This window comes from Xiphophorus hellerii, chromosome 7, assembly GCF_003331165.1.
Source record: "Xiphophorus hellerii strain 12219 chromosome 7, Xiphophorus_hellerii-4.1, whole genome shotgun sequence".
Taxonomy (NCBI): Eukaryota; Metazoa; Chordata; class Actinopteri; order Cyprinodontiformes; family Poeciliidae; genus Xiphophorus; species Xiphophorus hellerii.
Window position 1 is genome coordinate 566,366 of NC_045678.1, and position 16,799 is coordinate 583,164.

The 16,799-nt window shown below is 39.0% G+C and overlaps 2 protein-coding genes and 1 long non-coding RNA gene across 3 annotated transcripts in view; 2 read left to right on the forward strand and 1 right to left on the reverse strand.

Annotated features, from left to right (window-relative positions):
- tmprss3a (transmembrane serine protease 3a) overlaps window positions 1–9,204 on the forward strand; it is a 78,232-nt gene extending 69,028 nt beyond the window's left edge. Inside the window, exons 12-13 of the mRNA XM_032567085.1 lie at window positions 5,616–5,768; window positions 8,983–9,204. Of these exons, the coding sequence (XP_032422976.1) occupies window positions 5,616–5,768; window positions 8,983–9,024 (195 nt within the window). The 3' untranslated portion in view covers window positions 9,025–9,204. The remainder of the gene's footprint in view (window positions 1–5,615; window positions 5,769–8,982) is intronic.
- On the forward strand, window positions 112–2,028 carry LOC116723328 (uncharacterized). The gene is made up of 6 exons (XR_004339963.1): window positions 112–274; window positions 653–845; window positions 976–1,089; window positions 1,302–1,512; window positions 1,623–1,776; window positions 1,872–2,028. It is a non-coding gene; the product is annotated as an uncharacterized LOC116723328 (long non-coding RNA).
- A 729-nt stretch (window positions 9,205–9,933) lies between the features above and the next one.
- Window positions 9,934–16,799, reverse strand: part of pknox1.1 (pbx/knotted 1 homeobox 1.1) — a 29,734-nt gene continuing 22,868 nt past the window's right edge. The window contains exon 11 of the mRNA XM_032567049.1: window positions 9,934–11,545. Within this exon, the coding sequence (XP_032422940.1) occupies window positions 11,364–11,545 (182 nt within the window). The 3' untranslated portion in view covers window positions 9,934–11,363. The remainder of the gene's footprint in view (window positions 11,546–16,799) is intronic.

The window sequence follows — 16,799 nt, forward strand, 5'->3', positions numbered from 1 at the left end:
GGGGAGTACAGTCCTTATAGTTTATGTTTTATGTCAGGAGGCGTTCAAAAGCGTGACAGCTGTGGGAAAGAAGCTGTTCCGGTCATAGACATAATATAAGGGTAGACGCCGCATTGGGCGCTCCGGCGCAGGAAATACGGCGGCCATCTTAGAGCGGTATACCCTCGTACTTTGCTGAACCAAAACAACAGAAGATGCCTCAGTTCTGCTCGGCTTATTCGTGTTTAAATCTACGAACTGTTGATGTCAGGGACCGGGGGATAACTTTTCACAAGTAAGAATGACATATTATTGTTAGTATGTTGTGAATGTAATATTACTGTACTGTATTTATGCCCACCAGCGAAATGACAGCAAATGTTAGCTATCGGTCTTCAGCCGGAGATTTGATGACAGGAATATGTTTCAAACAGGCCTACTCACAATTTCAGTAGCTTTGTTTAATTATCATTATCAACAAATTTTAATCAAATTTGGAGTTTTATGTTCTTTAAAATATGAAGATCAAAAATAGTGAGTGTAACGTTTTTCTGAATGCTCAGCTTAAGCAGGCAACAAGGCTCCTTAGTTTCAACCGTTGCAAATAACATGGACCTCATTCGGACAATGTTTTTGTGTACACACTCCCAGATATCACGTTTTTGTTTTAAAGGTTTCCAAAAGATAAAGAGAGGAGGAAGAGGTGAGAAATAGCTTTGAGGAGGGATGGATTCACTGCAAGTGATTCATCTGTACTATGCAGTGAGCATTTCAAAACAGAGGATTTTGACAAAACAGGTCAGATTGTCAGACTGAGAGCTGATGTGATACCATCAATTTTCAGCTTCCCAGTTCACCTTCAAAGAGTAGGTGCATTATTAAAAGTTCATTAGCATTCATAAATGTGCATAATGTTAACCTTAAGGGATATATGTGTGTTTATGTACAGGTAGTATATACTGTGAAGTCCATATTCATAAGGTTTTTACATTTAAGGTTGAAAACTACAGAACTACAATAACCTCCACAAAAGCCCAAAGTAGTGAGTATGTGGCCTCTCAAGATGACCCAGAAACTTGTAGTTCAGACCTGCAACCTCAGTCTAATGATGTGAGTATTTTTTCTATTGTAAATATCATATCATAATGGTCAAGATCATATTAAAATCTAAATTATTTTCTAACCCTCATGTTGAATGTTCTCACAAATAAAACAAATAAAACCAACATAGTTGAAGACACACACAGTGCTGCTGTCGTCTGAAAGAAAGTGTGCCATAGTGATGTCTAAGTGATGGGTGATGTCCATCTCTCTGTCTTTAGGATCATTGCTATGCTTTGCCAGCTTCTCTTACCGCTGTCACTGCAAAACATAAGAGAGCGTTGGCAAGAGTGGAATATCTGGAGCGGGACAAGAAAAACACCATGGCCAGAGAGAAGAGGGCAAAGACCACAGCAAAGTCACTTTTGGGGGAATTGAGTGAAAAAAATCTCATTACTGAAGAACTCAAAGAACGGCTTGAATTCTACTCTGGTAATTCAAAATTAATTCCTCAAAATTTATGTACATTTTCTTGTATGTTTATTTTTCCTCCTGAGCTACATCAGAAGAAGAGTTTATATTTTTTCCTCTTAAATTGTCAGATCTACAACTAGAGTTTATGGAGAAAAAGGGCCATGAATACTCCAACGAATATAGAGAGTTTGCCCTCACACTTCATCTCCATGGCCCAAAGGCATACAAATACCTTAGAGAGAAGCGAAGATTTCCCCTCCCACATCCGCACACATTACAAAGGTAGCCTTAATATTCCCCAAATGTTTTTTTTATTTTATTTAACCTTTTAATATTGCAAACATGTTAAATATTGATGCTCCTCCTACTTTTTACAGGTGGTTGTGTTCAGTAGATGACAGGCCTGGCTTGAACAAGATGATGCTGGACATGCTGGAGAGAAAATGCCAGGAAGACCATGCTAAATATGGATTTGTTGCACTCATTTTGGATGCAATGGCAATCAGAAAACATGTGCAATATAATCTACATACACAGTCATATGTATATATATATATATATATATATACATATATATATATATATATATATATATGTGTGTATGTATAAGGCTATTAGATTGTGTAAAAATGTAATGAATATGTAAATACTGTCACAACAGATAAGTATGCATGTGTGTATGTGTGTATATATGAGATTATCGGAATATATACATAATGTGTGTGAATAAATTGCATCTTTGGTTGTATCTTGCAAAACATGTCATACTTTAAAACATTGTATTCCACCAAAATTATTTAAATATGCTAAACTATACGTTCCTATACATGCAATTTTAATAGCTGTATGCCTAAAATTTAATTATGTGACAATGTGATTACTATTCAGCGTGTTATGATCTATTAAATGCGCTGATCCTTTATTGTGCCTGCCAAATATATAAGGCTGAGTGGAGTGGTATACCGCTCCAAGATGGCCGCCCTAAATCTCGTCAGCTCCAATAGGCGAGAGCGGCCCATGAGGCGTCTATCCATATATTATGTCTATGGTTCCGGTGCCTGGTGGTTCTGGTCCGTAGGCTTCTGTAGCGCCTCCCAGAGGGCAGGAGGGAAAAGAGTGTGTGTGCTGGGTGAGTGGAGTCCTTTGTGATTTTCCCAGCCCTTTTCAAACACCGCTTCCTGTAGATGTCCTTGATGGCAGGGAGCGGTGCCCCGACGATGTGTGTGTGTGTGTGCACCTCCAGCACAACCACCCTGTTTGTCTCTGTGTTGCCCTGCAATGGACTGGCGATGTGTCTCGCTGGAGATAGGTACCAGGACCCCTCCCAACCTCAAGAAAATGGATGTCTCTTTTGAGCTAACTGAGGCTGTTTATGGAGACCGCTGAAGTTGTTCATGCTCATGTTTTATTTTATTTTCTTTTTTTTCTCCGAAGAGTTTTTGCGGCGCTAGTGGCTCGTATTTTTTCGACAGTAGGCAGACAGGAAGGAGGGTGAGGAAGACATGCGGCAAAGGTCGTCGGGACCAGGAGTCGAACCCGCGACGTCCGCGTCGAGGACTAAAGCCTCCAAACATGGGGCGTGCTAACCCCCTGCGCCACCACAGCACGCCCTGTTTTATTTTTGTTTTAAACTTTATTGTATTTAACACTGGTTCACGTTTGTGGAGTAGTACGGGAATAAAGACCCCAAAGCATATTTTGTGTTTGGTTTGACCCTAATTTCACCAGCTTACACTACTGTGGGTGGAGCCTATCAGACGGTGCCTCAAGTAGCTCTCAGACTTTCAGACTATGTAATGGTTCATCTGATCCCTGCTTACAGGCAGTCAAACATGCAAGGGGGATGTCAAATAATTGGATCAACACGACTATGGAGGAGCTACAAACCTGACTGGATTCCACAGATTGGGAGATGTTCAGGGTGGCTACAGACAATCTGGATGAGTTTACTGATACTGTGATCTCATATTTCTGTAAGGATAGAAAAATGCACAGGGGTATATAATAATAATAAGTCTTGGTTCACAGGTAAACTCAGGCAGCTCTGGCTGGAGAAAAAAGACAGCATTCGGGAATGGGGAGGGAGACAGCTACAAAGAGGCAAAATACAAAAGGAGGCTTAGAAAGGAGGTTAGGAAAGCTAAATTATTGTATTCTGAGAGACTCCAACAGCAGCTTTCTTCCAACAACTTTAGGTAAGGTAAGGCAATTTTATTTATCTAGCACATTTTCAGCAATAAGACAATTCAAAGTGCTTTACAAGAATGAGAAGGAAATACAAACAAAACAAAAAAACCCCAAAAGAAAGACAAAAAGGCAAAAGTATAAAACTGCATACTTGGTTCAAATGTTGAATAAGAATAAAAATAAGTAGTCCATAATTTATGAACTAGTAGGGGGTTCTCTGGATTATTGTTTTGATAAAAGTAAATGTTGGTTCTCCTTGTTTGATTCTATTAGTCAGTATTTAGCTAAATGTGGGTTGCGGTTGTTCTGGGTTGAGTTCTAGATTTGTACAATGTTGAGTTAAAAGTTGGTTCTCCATGCTTTCTTGTTCTGGGTTGTTAAGTAGATGGTACTTTCTACGTTTGTTCTAGATTTGTAAACTAACAGGAGTTTTTGTAGTTCTTGCTCCAATATTAGAAGTATAAAGCTAAATGTTGGTCTAAAGTAGTAAGTACTTCACCGTAGAGTAGCTAAACTCTGCTGCAGCAGTAGAACTTGGACTGGTTCTGAGCAATTTTGTGTTTTTGGTTTGCACTCCAAGTGTTCTCTTACTGTCATAAGACCACAAGCAAGGGAAACTGGCCCTCAAATGGAAATAAAACAGAAGTAGTTTGGCTTGTCAATCTAGCCAACCCAGTGTTTTACATCATCTTGACAGGCAGATTGGTATGACATATAAGTTCTTATTTTATTTGAAGACTGCAAACAGAAGGGTTCTGTGGTGGTACCAGGGTAAAGCACAACTCATGTATGGAGAGCAGTGATGTCTGCAGTGATGCAGTGATGTCGGTAACGCGTTACTGACGTCGGACCACTTTTTTCAGTAACACGTAATCTAACGCGTTGCTATTTCATATCCAGTAGTCAGACTACAGTTACTTATCAAAATCATTTTGCGTTACTATTTTCTTTTGGAATTTAATTTTATTTCCTCTACGCGTCTTGTCGAGTGATCGCCGTTTTTATGCGGCAGTATCAGAAGCGACAGAAACGTAAACAATGGAGGGAGATGCGCATTTTGTTGGTAGAAAAACAGGAACTACTTTGAGTTTCTGTCGCCAAGTCCGATTATTATAAGCAGCTGTGGGATTTTTTTTTATTTTTTTTTTTTAAAGTCGCTAGCAAATGTAATGAGTCGCGGGTTGCGCTTTTTGGGCACGTTTTTTAACGTGAAGTTGCTCATTTGGGCTTGGAAATAAGCAGACAGAAACCCCAGAGGTTTAAAATCCTTCTTAGAGTTTTCCAGACAATAGTGGACCACACAGAAACATGCACAAATTACTAACAGGTTTTTTTGTACTGTAACCCTTAAAAAATCTCCCCTTCAGTTCAACCTTATAAGTGGAGACACATTGTTGATGTTACCTTTATAAAATAACTTGCAATTAAGTATTGGCAAAGATCAATGTAATTTTCACAGCGTTGTTGTTAGCAGCTGCTGAAAGTAACTAAAAAAAGTTACTTTTAATGTAACGTAGTTACTTTCCAAATCAAGTAGTCAGTAATCTAACTGAGTTACTTTTTCACGGAGTAATCAGTAATCCAATTACAGTTACTTTTTCAAAGTAACTATGCCATCACTGATGGAGAGCTTAGTCCTGGAGGTGGCTGTCACAAGTTCAAGTCCCGTCCTCAGGACTTTTCCTGCATGTCTTCCCCCTCTCTCATTACCTACTTTTCTGTCTGACCACTTTCAAATAAAGGCCAATAAAACTAAAAAAAATACACACAGAACATGTAAAAAGATTAAAGAGTGTGACTTGTGCGTTGCTTTCTTTGTAACATCCATTTTCATTGCTGTGAGAGATCTCTATTAAGTCATACTAGAAGTAGGAATAGCAGAATATTATTTGAATAAGAGGTTTACATCTATTTTTGCATGTACATTTTCACAGGGGGACAGCGGGGGTCCACTTGCATGTGAAGACTCATCCGTGTGGAAGCTTGTTGGGGTAACTAGTTGGGGGATTGGCTGTGCTGAGAGGAACAAACCAGGAGTTTACACTAGCATTACAAAGGCACTCAGCTGGATCCGCCTACAGATGGAAGTGAGTATGTAAGACAATTCAGTCTGTTATAGGGTTAGTCTTGAATTTGCACCTTAAAGCTGTAGTATGTAGTGTATATAAAGAAGCATTTTTTGACATATATGCTGTTAAGCCCAGAACTAAAGCCCACTTCTGGGGTTAACAAGAACTATCTCCGTGGTCTTTCATTTTCTTACTACGTTCCTCACAGTGGGAACTGACAGGTTAAATCTCCGAGGTAACTTTTTGTATCCTTCCCTTAAACTATTATGTTGTACAATCTTTGTTTTCAGATCATTTGAGAGTTGTTTGAGGTCCCCGTGATGCCACTCTTATTTGAAGAGTTTCAAATAGAACATCTTGCAATTGGGCAACTTCAATACCTTTTCTCATGATTGGCTACACCTGTCTATGAAGTTCAAAGCTTAATGAGGTTACCAAACCAATTATGTGTTTCAATAAATCAATGATAAGGGTATTCAAATCAATAATAAAAAAAAATAAATAAAAAAAATAAAAAAAAATATATATATGTATATATATATATATATATATATACATATACACATAACCTGCATTTTAACTCAAGTCGAGCAAATCTCAATCTCGTTGTAATCTGTTGATGACAATGACAAATAAATCTTATCTTATCTTATCTTAAAATAGTAAGGGTACCCAAATTTTTGCACCTGTCTAAATTTGTTTTAATCATATTGCCCATTTTCTGTTAGTCCAATAAACTTAATTTCAATACTGAAATCTTACTGTGTCCATCTGCTATTACATATGTCAACTGAAGTAGCTATTCCAAACACCCAAATATTTGGAAATAAAAATAATTAAGAATAATTAATAATACGGATGCAAAAACATTTTGATATGACTGTAAGTATCGTCCAAAGTTAAGGAAATTTACGCTGATAAATTGGCTGGGTGATAAATGTATCCTATATTTTACATGCATATAGGATATAATGTAAACAACACTGTCAGAGATGCAATAAGTTTATAGCAGGTGTGTGAATGATTTAATCGTCTGACTGTTGATTGCAGCAATTCACATTATTAGCAGAAAGAGAGGGCCCCAAAACCAAATTTTTCTTAGGGCCCTATGGTTCTCCAAACATGGCGTGTGTCATGACATCCAAAGAGTTAAATTTTGTCATCCGATCAGAATATGTTCTCCCAGTATTTTACAGGCATGTTATGATGCAAACTTTAAACAAGCTTCAGATTCTTCTTCAGAAATGGAGTCTGGTATGATGAGCATTCATACAGGCCATGGCTATTGAGTTCATTGCTTGTTGTTTTCTTTGAAACAATTGTACTAGCCAATTTCAAGCTCTCTACGTGGGACTTGGAGAATTCTATGGATAATTCCTTTCACTCGTCTGTCAGAAATCTTGCGAGGAACACTTGGTTGTGGCTGGTTTGTGATCAAATTATGTTGTTTCTATCCATTATGGCCCCAAAAGTGCCAACTTGGAACTTTCAGAAGTTTAGAAATCCTTCTATATCAAAATGTCTTGCAACAATAACGTTGCATAAGTCTCGAGTCCTTCATCATGAGATATTCGTAGTGACACCTAGGCCACCTTTTCTGATGGTGGCCATCATTTTGGACTGAACCAGCCAATATTAATTTGCATCGACAAGGGACAGAATTGCTTTCTGATTTGTGCATTAAGTTTGTCTTAAAATGGTCAGAAAAACGAACTTTCTAATGAAACTTGTCAGGCTAACCTTATTCTGAGAAATTAAGGATAGTTTAGTTTTAACTTGATTGAAGATAAACTGTGAGCATTACATGGTTGAATCACATGTTTTCACAACCACAGTTTATGCTTTGGCTAAACAAATAGTTCATTTCTTAAGGGGGCTAATAATTCTGACTCTGGTAGTATTTGTTTTTTGTGAAAGAATTTGGTTTCCGTGTGAAGAGAAGATTAACGTAAGCATTCAAAATTAAAAGTAAAGATGTGCCTTTTCTAAACATCCTAGTTTAGAAAAGCTGTTTTGAAAACTCATTGATCTGTTTATCAGCACTTAAGATTTTGTTTTTAAAAAATACTCAAGTTTATTGAAAGTGAATGTTCTTGAAGACTATAATTGGTTTTAGGTGTTTATTAGAAGTCTAAAGCTGATTTAGCTAAGGCTAAGAAACGATTTGTGAGTTAATCCAAACCTTGGAACCTCTCTCATACCATTCAAATGATTTTACCATATAAGCCCAACAACTACATTTTGAAGAGTTAGCGTATGACACTGAAACATTTTTACGCTTTTGTTAAAAGTGAACTGTTCCCTTATGTTCTATTTGTGTTACTAACCAATTTACTACTCTGTAATTAGCAGCAGGCACTGCTGAATGTAAGTAATGTTTGGAAATTACAATTCATGCTGAAAAATTGAAAATTGGGAAAAAAAAAATAGATTTCCCCACCTACCCCCCCAACACACTTTTATGTTAATGTCAAATCACAACTGAAACTGATGAAAATTGCTTATACTGGCCTTTGACAGTGAAGTGACAAAAAATTTTGTAATGGGAGAGGGAGAAGACATGTGGCAACAGCTAACAGGCCGAGACCTGAACCTGTGACAGCCGCATCGAGGCCTCCGTATCTGGGTCGCCTGCTTTCCTCCTGCAACCTGTAACCGTTATGAACTTTTGATTCTACAGGCATATCCAGTAAAGATGTGCCTGTAGAATATTTTTGTGAATTCAGTCATTTCCGGAACTCAAATTAGTAAAACACAAAGAATAATTACACATAGACTGATGTTTTCAAGCCTTTGTTAATTAGAATGAATTCCCACAAAAAGCAAGCTTAGAATGTTACATCAGACATAAAAAGCAACAGCAAGACCAGGAAACAACCAACTTATCCATTTTTACTAATTTGCCAGAAATGTATTTGTGATACGGTCTGCTCATTTGTGTATTCCTGTCCAAACTTTAGTACTGTGTGTTTAGGTAGAAATAACATTTTTAGATTAAACACCTTAAAACCCTAAAACAATATGACATGAGAACAAATTTTTTCCATATTCTCAGTTTGAGAATATGGAAAAAATATCATCCAATAAACAAAAACAAAAAAAACCAACTGAAACCAACTGCTTTAATGCTGCAGATGAACACACCACACGATAGAAATTTGTGGCAATGTGAAACATGTCTAATCTGGCTATGCATAGGTCATAATAAACACTTTCCATTTTTTTCTTTCAGAGAGAAGAGGCTTGGAGTCTGACAACTACAACATATAACTGAAAATTAAGATTTGACCAACATCCTTGCTTCAAAAAGATTCATATCAAACAACTTTAAAAATCTTTGAAGTGGGACAGAAATATCTACCGTATTTTCCGCACTATAAGGCACACCTCATTATAAGGCGCACCTTCAATGAATGGCCTATTTTAAAACTTTTTTCATATATAAGGCGCACCGCATTATAAGGCACATAGAATAGACGCTACAGTAGAGGCTGGGGTTACGTTATGCATCCATTAGATGGAACTGCGCTAAAGGGAATGTCAACAAAATAGTCAGATAGGTCAGTCAAACTTTATTAATAGATTACAAAGCAGCGTTCTGAAAACTCCGTTCATTCCCAAAATGAATAAACAGCTGTTTTATTATTTTCCCCGAGGTAAAGTAAGTGTCGTGGTATTTTCGTGACACAGTTTATCTTTTAACAACAGCAAGGTATAACATATAGTGGAGGGGAACTTTTCCTCGATTCAATAAACACGTAAAAAACAGTCTGATACTGTTACGGTAAATCAAACGTTAGTGCAATCACAATATATATCCACTTCTGCACCATTGATTCGTTCATGTTAAATTCTCTCGCTGCTGCTCTATTCCCGTGTTCTACTGCGTCACTGATCGCCTTGAGCTTAAACTCTGCATCGTAAGCGTGTCTCTTAATAGGAGCCATTTTGGGGTCTTTACACAAAACCCAGCGTGCACCGCGCGCTTCTTCTTCTACGGGGGAAAATGAAGTCGGCGGCTGCTTACCGTAGTTGCGAGACCTGTTGTGGCTCAATATTGGTCCATATATAAGGCGCACCGGATTATAAGTCGGCTTTTGAGAAAATTGAAGGTTTTTAGGTGCGCCTTATAGTGCAGAAAATACGGTACTTTAAGGTGAACATATGAACAAGACAAACAGGAGAGAGTTGGGCATTCTTTATTCCAAAATAGAAAGCTCTAAGGAAAAACAGACAAGATCATGGTGAACAAACCCAAATGAAGAACAGCTGTGTGCGGTCACATGGACCAAGTGTCTAACAAGACTGATAAAAACTAGATTACTTAACTATTGTTCAGCACAGGCTTACCATGATTTAGACAACTGCCACCCCAATTTGTGGCGTAACAACAGCTTAATGAAGACATTTTGATTACTTCACTATAACAGTGACAGAAGACCAAATGAAGGTATTTTCCTTCCAGTTCTTCTTTAACTGAATTTCCTTAATCTATGCAGTAGATTCATCACAAAGAAATAAAAGCTGAATGCATCCAAAACATCCTCTGCTGCTTGTTGGTGTGATCCGCTGTGGAGTGTGTCTTTCCACAGATTTCAGTCTCTCACCCTGTGATTGTGTAGTTAGCATAGTGTTCTTGATTGTGCAATTGACATGGTCATGCCAAGGGTACAACTGTGAAATGATTCAAATACGTAATGCATAGTATACACAATATGGGTAAACTGGAGTTGGATTAAAAAAAAACATGAGCACAACAACCAATTGACTTTGCATGATTATTTCTTCAGATATCGATCTGGCTGCGACACACAAAGTCTATCTTTTACAACTTTGTTCTGCAGTTTAGTGTCTTTTCATAAATTTTCCAAAGGGTCAACATTGTTTGTGCTTCTTGGCAAGAGATCTATGAAAGGAAAACATAATAAGGCCTTGTTACTTGGTCTTTTGAGTTTAAAAATCAATTTAAATAGTAATGTTCATCACCATTCAATTTTTTTTAGAAAACTTTAAGGAACCCTGAAAAACAGGCCTGCTATTAGGAATCTGTACATAAACATTCCTTACAAAACAGAACACAAAAATGAAAAACAAAAACACTAATGTCATGTTTGTATAGAAAAATAAGCATATCTATTTTTTTTCCTCTCCCACTCTGCTCACGTGAGTACTGGAGAGCAAGTCTGAAGAATGCGTACATCTACTCAAAACACAAGCATGCAAAGAATGAAGACAAACCATTACATATACAACTTATGTGTTGGCATCCAAAAAAGAGATCAAAAAGCAAAATAATAATAAAAAAAACCAAGAAAGTCTATTAATAACGGAGCATACAAACTTGTTTCTTGTGTTTTCAACACGTATTTTCTGCTTGATTTCATCTTTTCAGTTTAAATATACAAAAAAGTGCACTCGCCTACACAAATAAACTTGTTAAAAAACAGTTTCTGAAGTGAAACTTCTGAAGTACACACACGCAGCGCAGACTTGAGGTCAGCTGGAAGAGCACAGTACTATCCATGGACATTCTGTGCTTTTGTGCTCGGTGTAAACCCTATGTGTCTGTGTTACACATGCCTTCTGAGTATGTGTAGGTCAGTGTGTCAGCTTTTACTGCAATGAGTCGCTGTTGTCTAGCCCCAGAACGGTCATGTCTGCATCGTCATCATCTTCACCACTATCACCCGACTCATCTTCGCTGTGGCCTGCAAGCATTACCTGCTGCACTGCCAGTGTGGCTCCATCTGATGTGAGGCTCTGCAGACTCTCCATGTTCATTGTCACCATTGTACCTGCAGAGAAGCATTAATATTTCTATGGCTACATCTGAAGGAAGCTGCTAAATATGTTAGCTGTGTGCGAATTCAAAGTCTGCATCCTTCGAAGGATGGACCGGGTTCTTCCAAGGCCGTGAAAAAAACGACGACCGGAAGAGAGAAGCTGTGAATTCGGACAGGCCTAGCCTTCACCAACTGTCCACGCCCCTACCTCAGCGTAACTCATGTTGCCTAGCAACCGTGACAGCATGAAGCAGGGAGCGGCGAAGAAAAAAACAACGGAGCAGAAGTTTGTTTTTCAGTCATGTGTTACTCCTGATTTCTGTATTATTCTTCACCTTTTATAGTAAAGGATGTTCCATAGTAAAAAAGAAATATGTTAGTTTGATTCTAAAATGTTCAAACATGTATTGCACATTTCTACCAGTAATAAATATAAGCAAAATATTCATTTTCAAATATAATACTCTCCAAATCTCAAATAAGCCATTACAGTTAAATAAAACTGGTATGTTTGAAGGCTTGACTTTAATCAATCAAACCTATTTGCCCAGGAATAAATTAAATACTTTAGTAAACCAAACATTTTACAACTACATATTTAATGTCTGAATATCGGTGTTTAACTTCCACTCATTTTAGAAAGCTAGCAGGAGTTTTTCTAACAATGTAGTTTACCGGAGTCAGGCGTTCTACGGTAAACCAAACCTGGAGCGCCCGGACAGCTGGCGAGGGGAGCTGGCTGTTAACGCAGCGGGAGCAGCCATGTCCGAAAATGTCAGCGTAGGTTATGTTTTGGTGAACCGAGCAGATATTTGAGACTTACACACTTACATTCTCGCCTAAAAACGTCGTACAAAATCACTTTGTGTCATTTAAAGTGTAATATAACAAAATAATTTGCCGCTCTTCATCGCTATTGTGGCTCTGCCTGAACGCCCGCTTGGGACCCACAATGAATTATGGGATATGGTGGGCCGTGAAGGATACACCGGACCCATCCTTCAAATCTGGGGAAAAGAAGGACGCATTTGGAGGCCGCATGTGAAGGAATCTTTGAATTCGGACAGGCCTTGTCGCCACGCTATGACCTAATCGGCCTCCAAATCAGTCCTTCAAAGGATGCAGACCCTGAATTCGGCCACAGCTGTTTACAGTGCTCTAGAACAGATGTCAAAGGCACTGAAGGCCCAGTGCCTTAGTTTTACGGCACACCATAACTGGTCCTCTAAACTCTAAATTAATGGAATCCCGATAGCGCTATCGGGCCGTTACCAGTGTCAAGTACTCATACTCATAAAGCAAGCCGATACTCCTAACCGACACCATTGTTCTGCTGGACAGTTCTCCTAGGCTGCACAATAGTACAACTCAAAGGCTAACCCACACTTCATACCAGGTGGTTGGGGTAGCCCACCACCTTATTCAACAATAAGTTATTTTCTGATCATCCAAAAAAGAAAACAGAAATAGAAGGAGACTTTGGTGGGAGGGGGCAAAAATGTCCTAGTTTGGAGCAGAAGCCGCACTAGACTTTTTCTTGTCCGTCATTTTGACAGATGGTGCCAAAAAAAAATCCTGTCATCTATTTTTACCCAACAATTTAAATTACATTTCTTTTAATTCTAATTATGTTTAATATTCAACAAGCTGAACAAATAATCCAAATTCTGTTATTATCAAAGCTGAATACATTTAACTGTTTCTCTGTAGTGGCAAAGTTTGGAAATCAGGAAACATATTTCATCAATGGGAGTGACCAGAAGTCAGCAAGACTCTATGACCCAGCCTTCAGGAATACCGCCTTCAGGTCTGGGGACAGGACCGTCTACAGTACAGCCCGAGCTAACTTGAAGAACGGCATCAGAATGACTAAGTCTGAGGAGGATAGAGGGCTACCTTGACAGCAACAACAGCAGGCAGGTGTGGCAGGGAATCCAGCATCTCACCAACTACAGGACCAACCTCGCAGCTGCGGAAGGCGACGCCACGCTGGCAGAGGAGCTGAACCTCTTCTTTGCCCGCTTTGAGGTGAAGCCAACAGAGGCAGCCACACTACACCAAGCAACCCACAACACCACGCCCCTCGTTGTAGAGGAGCACGAGGTGAGGCGCACACTGCGGGCCGTCAACCCAAGGAAGGCTGCTGGACCTGATGGCGTCCCTGGACGTGTCCTGAAAGACTGCGCCGATCAGCTGGCTGGAGTCTTCACCAGGATCTTCAACCAGTCCCTAGCCCTGTCTACAGTCCCATCCTGCCTGAAATCTTCCACCATAGTCCCCATACCCAAGAAACCTCACATCTCTTGCCTCAACGACTACCGGCCAGTGGCACTAACCCCTGTGGGAGCAGCAGGGGATGCTCTTTGTAGACTACAGCTCTGCTTTTAATACCATCCTCCCTCACAGACTGGTGGACAAATTGGGGGACCTGGGCCTCCCTCACTCCACCTGCATGTGGATTCTGAGCTTACTGACCAACCGACAGCAGAGAGTTAGGGTGGGAAAACATACATCTACTGCCCTCAGCCTTAGTACTGGCTCTCCACAGGGCTGTGTGCTGAGCCCCCTGCTCTATTGTCTGTACACATACGACTGCACCTCTGCCCACCACAGCAATACCATCATCAAGTTTGCTGATGACACCACAGTGGTGGGGCTCATCTCAGGAGGCGACGAGTCCGTCTACAGGGGTGAGGTGGAGCAGCTGTTGGTGTGGTGCAGGGAGAACAATCTGCTCCTCAACAACTCAAAGACAAAAGAACTCATAATAGATTACAGGAGGAATAAAACGGACATTACACCACTAACCATTGGGGGAAAATGTGTGGAGAGGGTAACTGATTTCCATTTCCTGGGGGTCCACATTGAGCAGGGCCTCACATGGAACATGAACACCTTCGAGCTGATAAAAAAGGCCCAGCAAAGACTGTACTTCCTGAGGGTTCTCAGGAGGAACAACATCAAGGAGAAGCTGCTGGTGTCCTTCTACAAGTGCTCCATAGAGAGCATACTGACTTACTGTATCTGCGTATGGTATAACAGCAGCACTACGGCTCAAAGGAAAGCTCTCCAAAGGGTTGTGAATACAGCCCAAAAAATCATTGGCTGCCCTCTCCCCTCACTGGAGGACCTGCACAGCGACCGCTGTCTAAGAAAAGCACAACACATCACAAAGGACACTTCTCACCCCAGACCTTCTCTGTTCACACTGCTGCCTTCAGGCAGAAGATACAGAGCAACCAGAACAAGAACCAACCGTCTCAGAGACAGTTTCTACCCGATAGCAGTAACAAAACTAAATGCAATCAAAAACAACCATTAATCATCATAAATGATGTATGTGAGAATGTGGCTGTTCTTTTTTTTTTGCCAGTTGTTTGTTGATTCTTGCGTTGTGTGTGAATTGTGAGACAGTTATTTTTTGTTTTTGGGCATGTGCACCGACTGATGGCACCCTTTGAATTTCGTTGTCCTTGTGACAATGACAATAAAGATTTATCTTATCTACTCTCCTCAGCAGGATAATAATCCCACAGCAATGGTTCATCTGCACCACATGCGCTCCAAAGCCTCTGGTCCGTAACTCTTCAATGCGTCGCTGTCAGCCCTCAGTTAGCGTCCAGATCAGAGATGACACTTTTTTAGAATTTAGCATTTTTAGCATCATCTGGGATGTGTGATTAATTGGATCATAGCGATGAAGCTGCGTGAGCATTTCCTGTGCAGCGCACTCCTCTTGTTAGTTCATCTGCACTTAAATCTCTTTTCTTTCTACTCCTCTATTTATACTTTAATAAGTAGATAAACACAATTTGATTATGCACTCTCTTTTGGCCTTTTCTGTGTATGTACCAATGTCTTACCCACCATCAGGCAAGAAACAAGTCTGACCTGGACCAAATTTCGGGTTGGGCTACAGATCTAAATTCTTAATTATCAAAAGAGTAAAGAATCTGTATTCCTCCATTTATGATTTGTTAAAACAATCACAGGGCCTGTAAGGTCCTTTTGATATGACCCAAAAGGAAAATAAGTGTGACACCCCTGTTCTAGATGATAGAATATTCCAATGCAAATGAAACTTAAAAACAAAATAATTACCAAACTTAATATGTTTCATGATGATGTCATTTTTTTAATACATGTCACCTAGTATCTGTGACTTGGTGTTTAACCAAATAAAAGCTTGAAGGTTTCAATTATGTTGCCTATGCAATGTGCCAGCAAACTTCGTATTCTCACTTTAGGGAAAATAAAGAGCTTGACTAGACATCTGGTCCTTGTGCTAAGGATGACCCAAAGCACCACTTTACCCAGGTAAAGTTGAGGATTAATATAAAATTAAAATACAGTTTTAGAACTATGAAAAAATTTTGAGGGAGACCTTTAAGTAGATCAATGTATTGTATTAATTAAATGTTAGATTGTATCAAACTTCACCAGCCTGTTTCAAGCCTTTCAGAAAATCCCTTGGCCTCAATAATCTGTTTTATGTTTTTTATTTAAGAGCAAAATTCCTTCCTAGGTCACATGTAGAAAGAAGTGTTGAACATGTCACAAATTGTCTAAATCAATACATTTCTGAAGGTGCAATTGACAAAATTCTCACCAAATGTTAACCTATCCAATCCAACTCATGCAAATTAATCAAATCATAGGAAATTAAATAATGTATAATACATTGAAGAGACATAGGAAAGGTATTGAACTGAAATTAATGTAATATTTTGTATAAACAGCCTTTGTTGTTGATTACAGCTTCACTATATGGAGAAACAAGTTGCATGGCTTTCTTGGCTGTGATCTTGGCCCATTCCTTCACAGCCTTCAAATCCTGAAGATTGAAACATCCTTCCTTATTTCATCTTTCTGCAGGTGGCAGCAAATTTTTATCCAGAATGCCTCTTTACTTCCATTTAGATTTGTTTTTGGGGTCACGTATAGTGCCGTGAAATAAGAATAAACTTTTCCCATTTTAGATAAATTAGGTTTACTAAATTTTTTTCTTTACTAAATGCCCAAATAATGAGAGCATTTTTAATACTTTATTTAAATTGAAAAGTTTAAATACACTAAGATTACGATGCCCTTAAACAATCTGGGACATTTGATGTCATGTCTATGAAGCTTCTGATATATTTATTGGTAACATCTGAGTTAATTAGAGACACACTTGTGTCTCTAATTAATAATTTAATTGTTAAATTAAATTTAACAATTAAACTAATAATAATTTAGGGCACACCTGACACACACACTTTGTGGA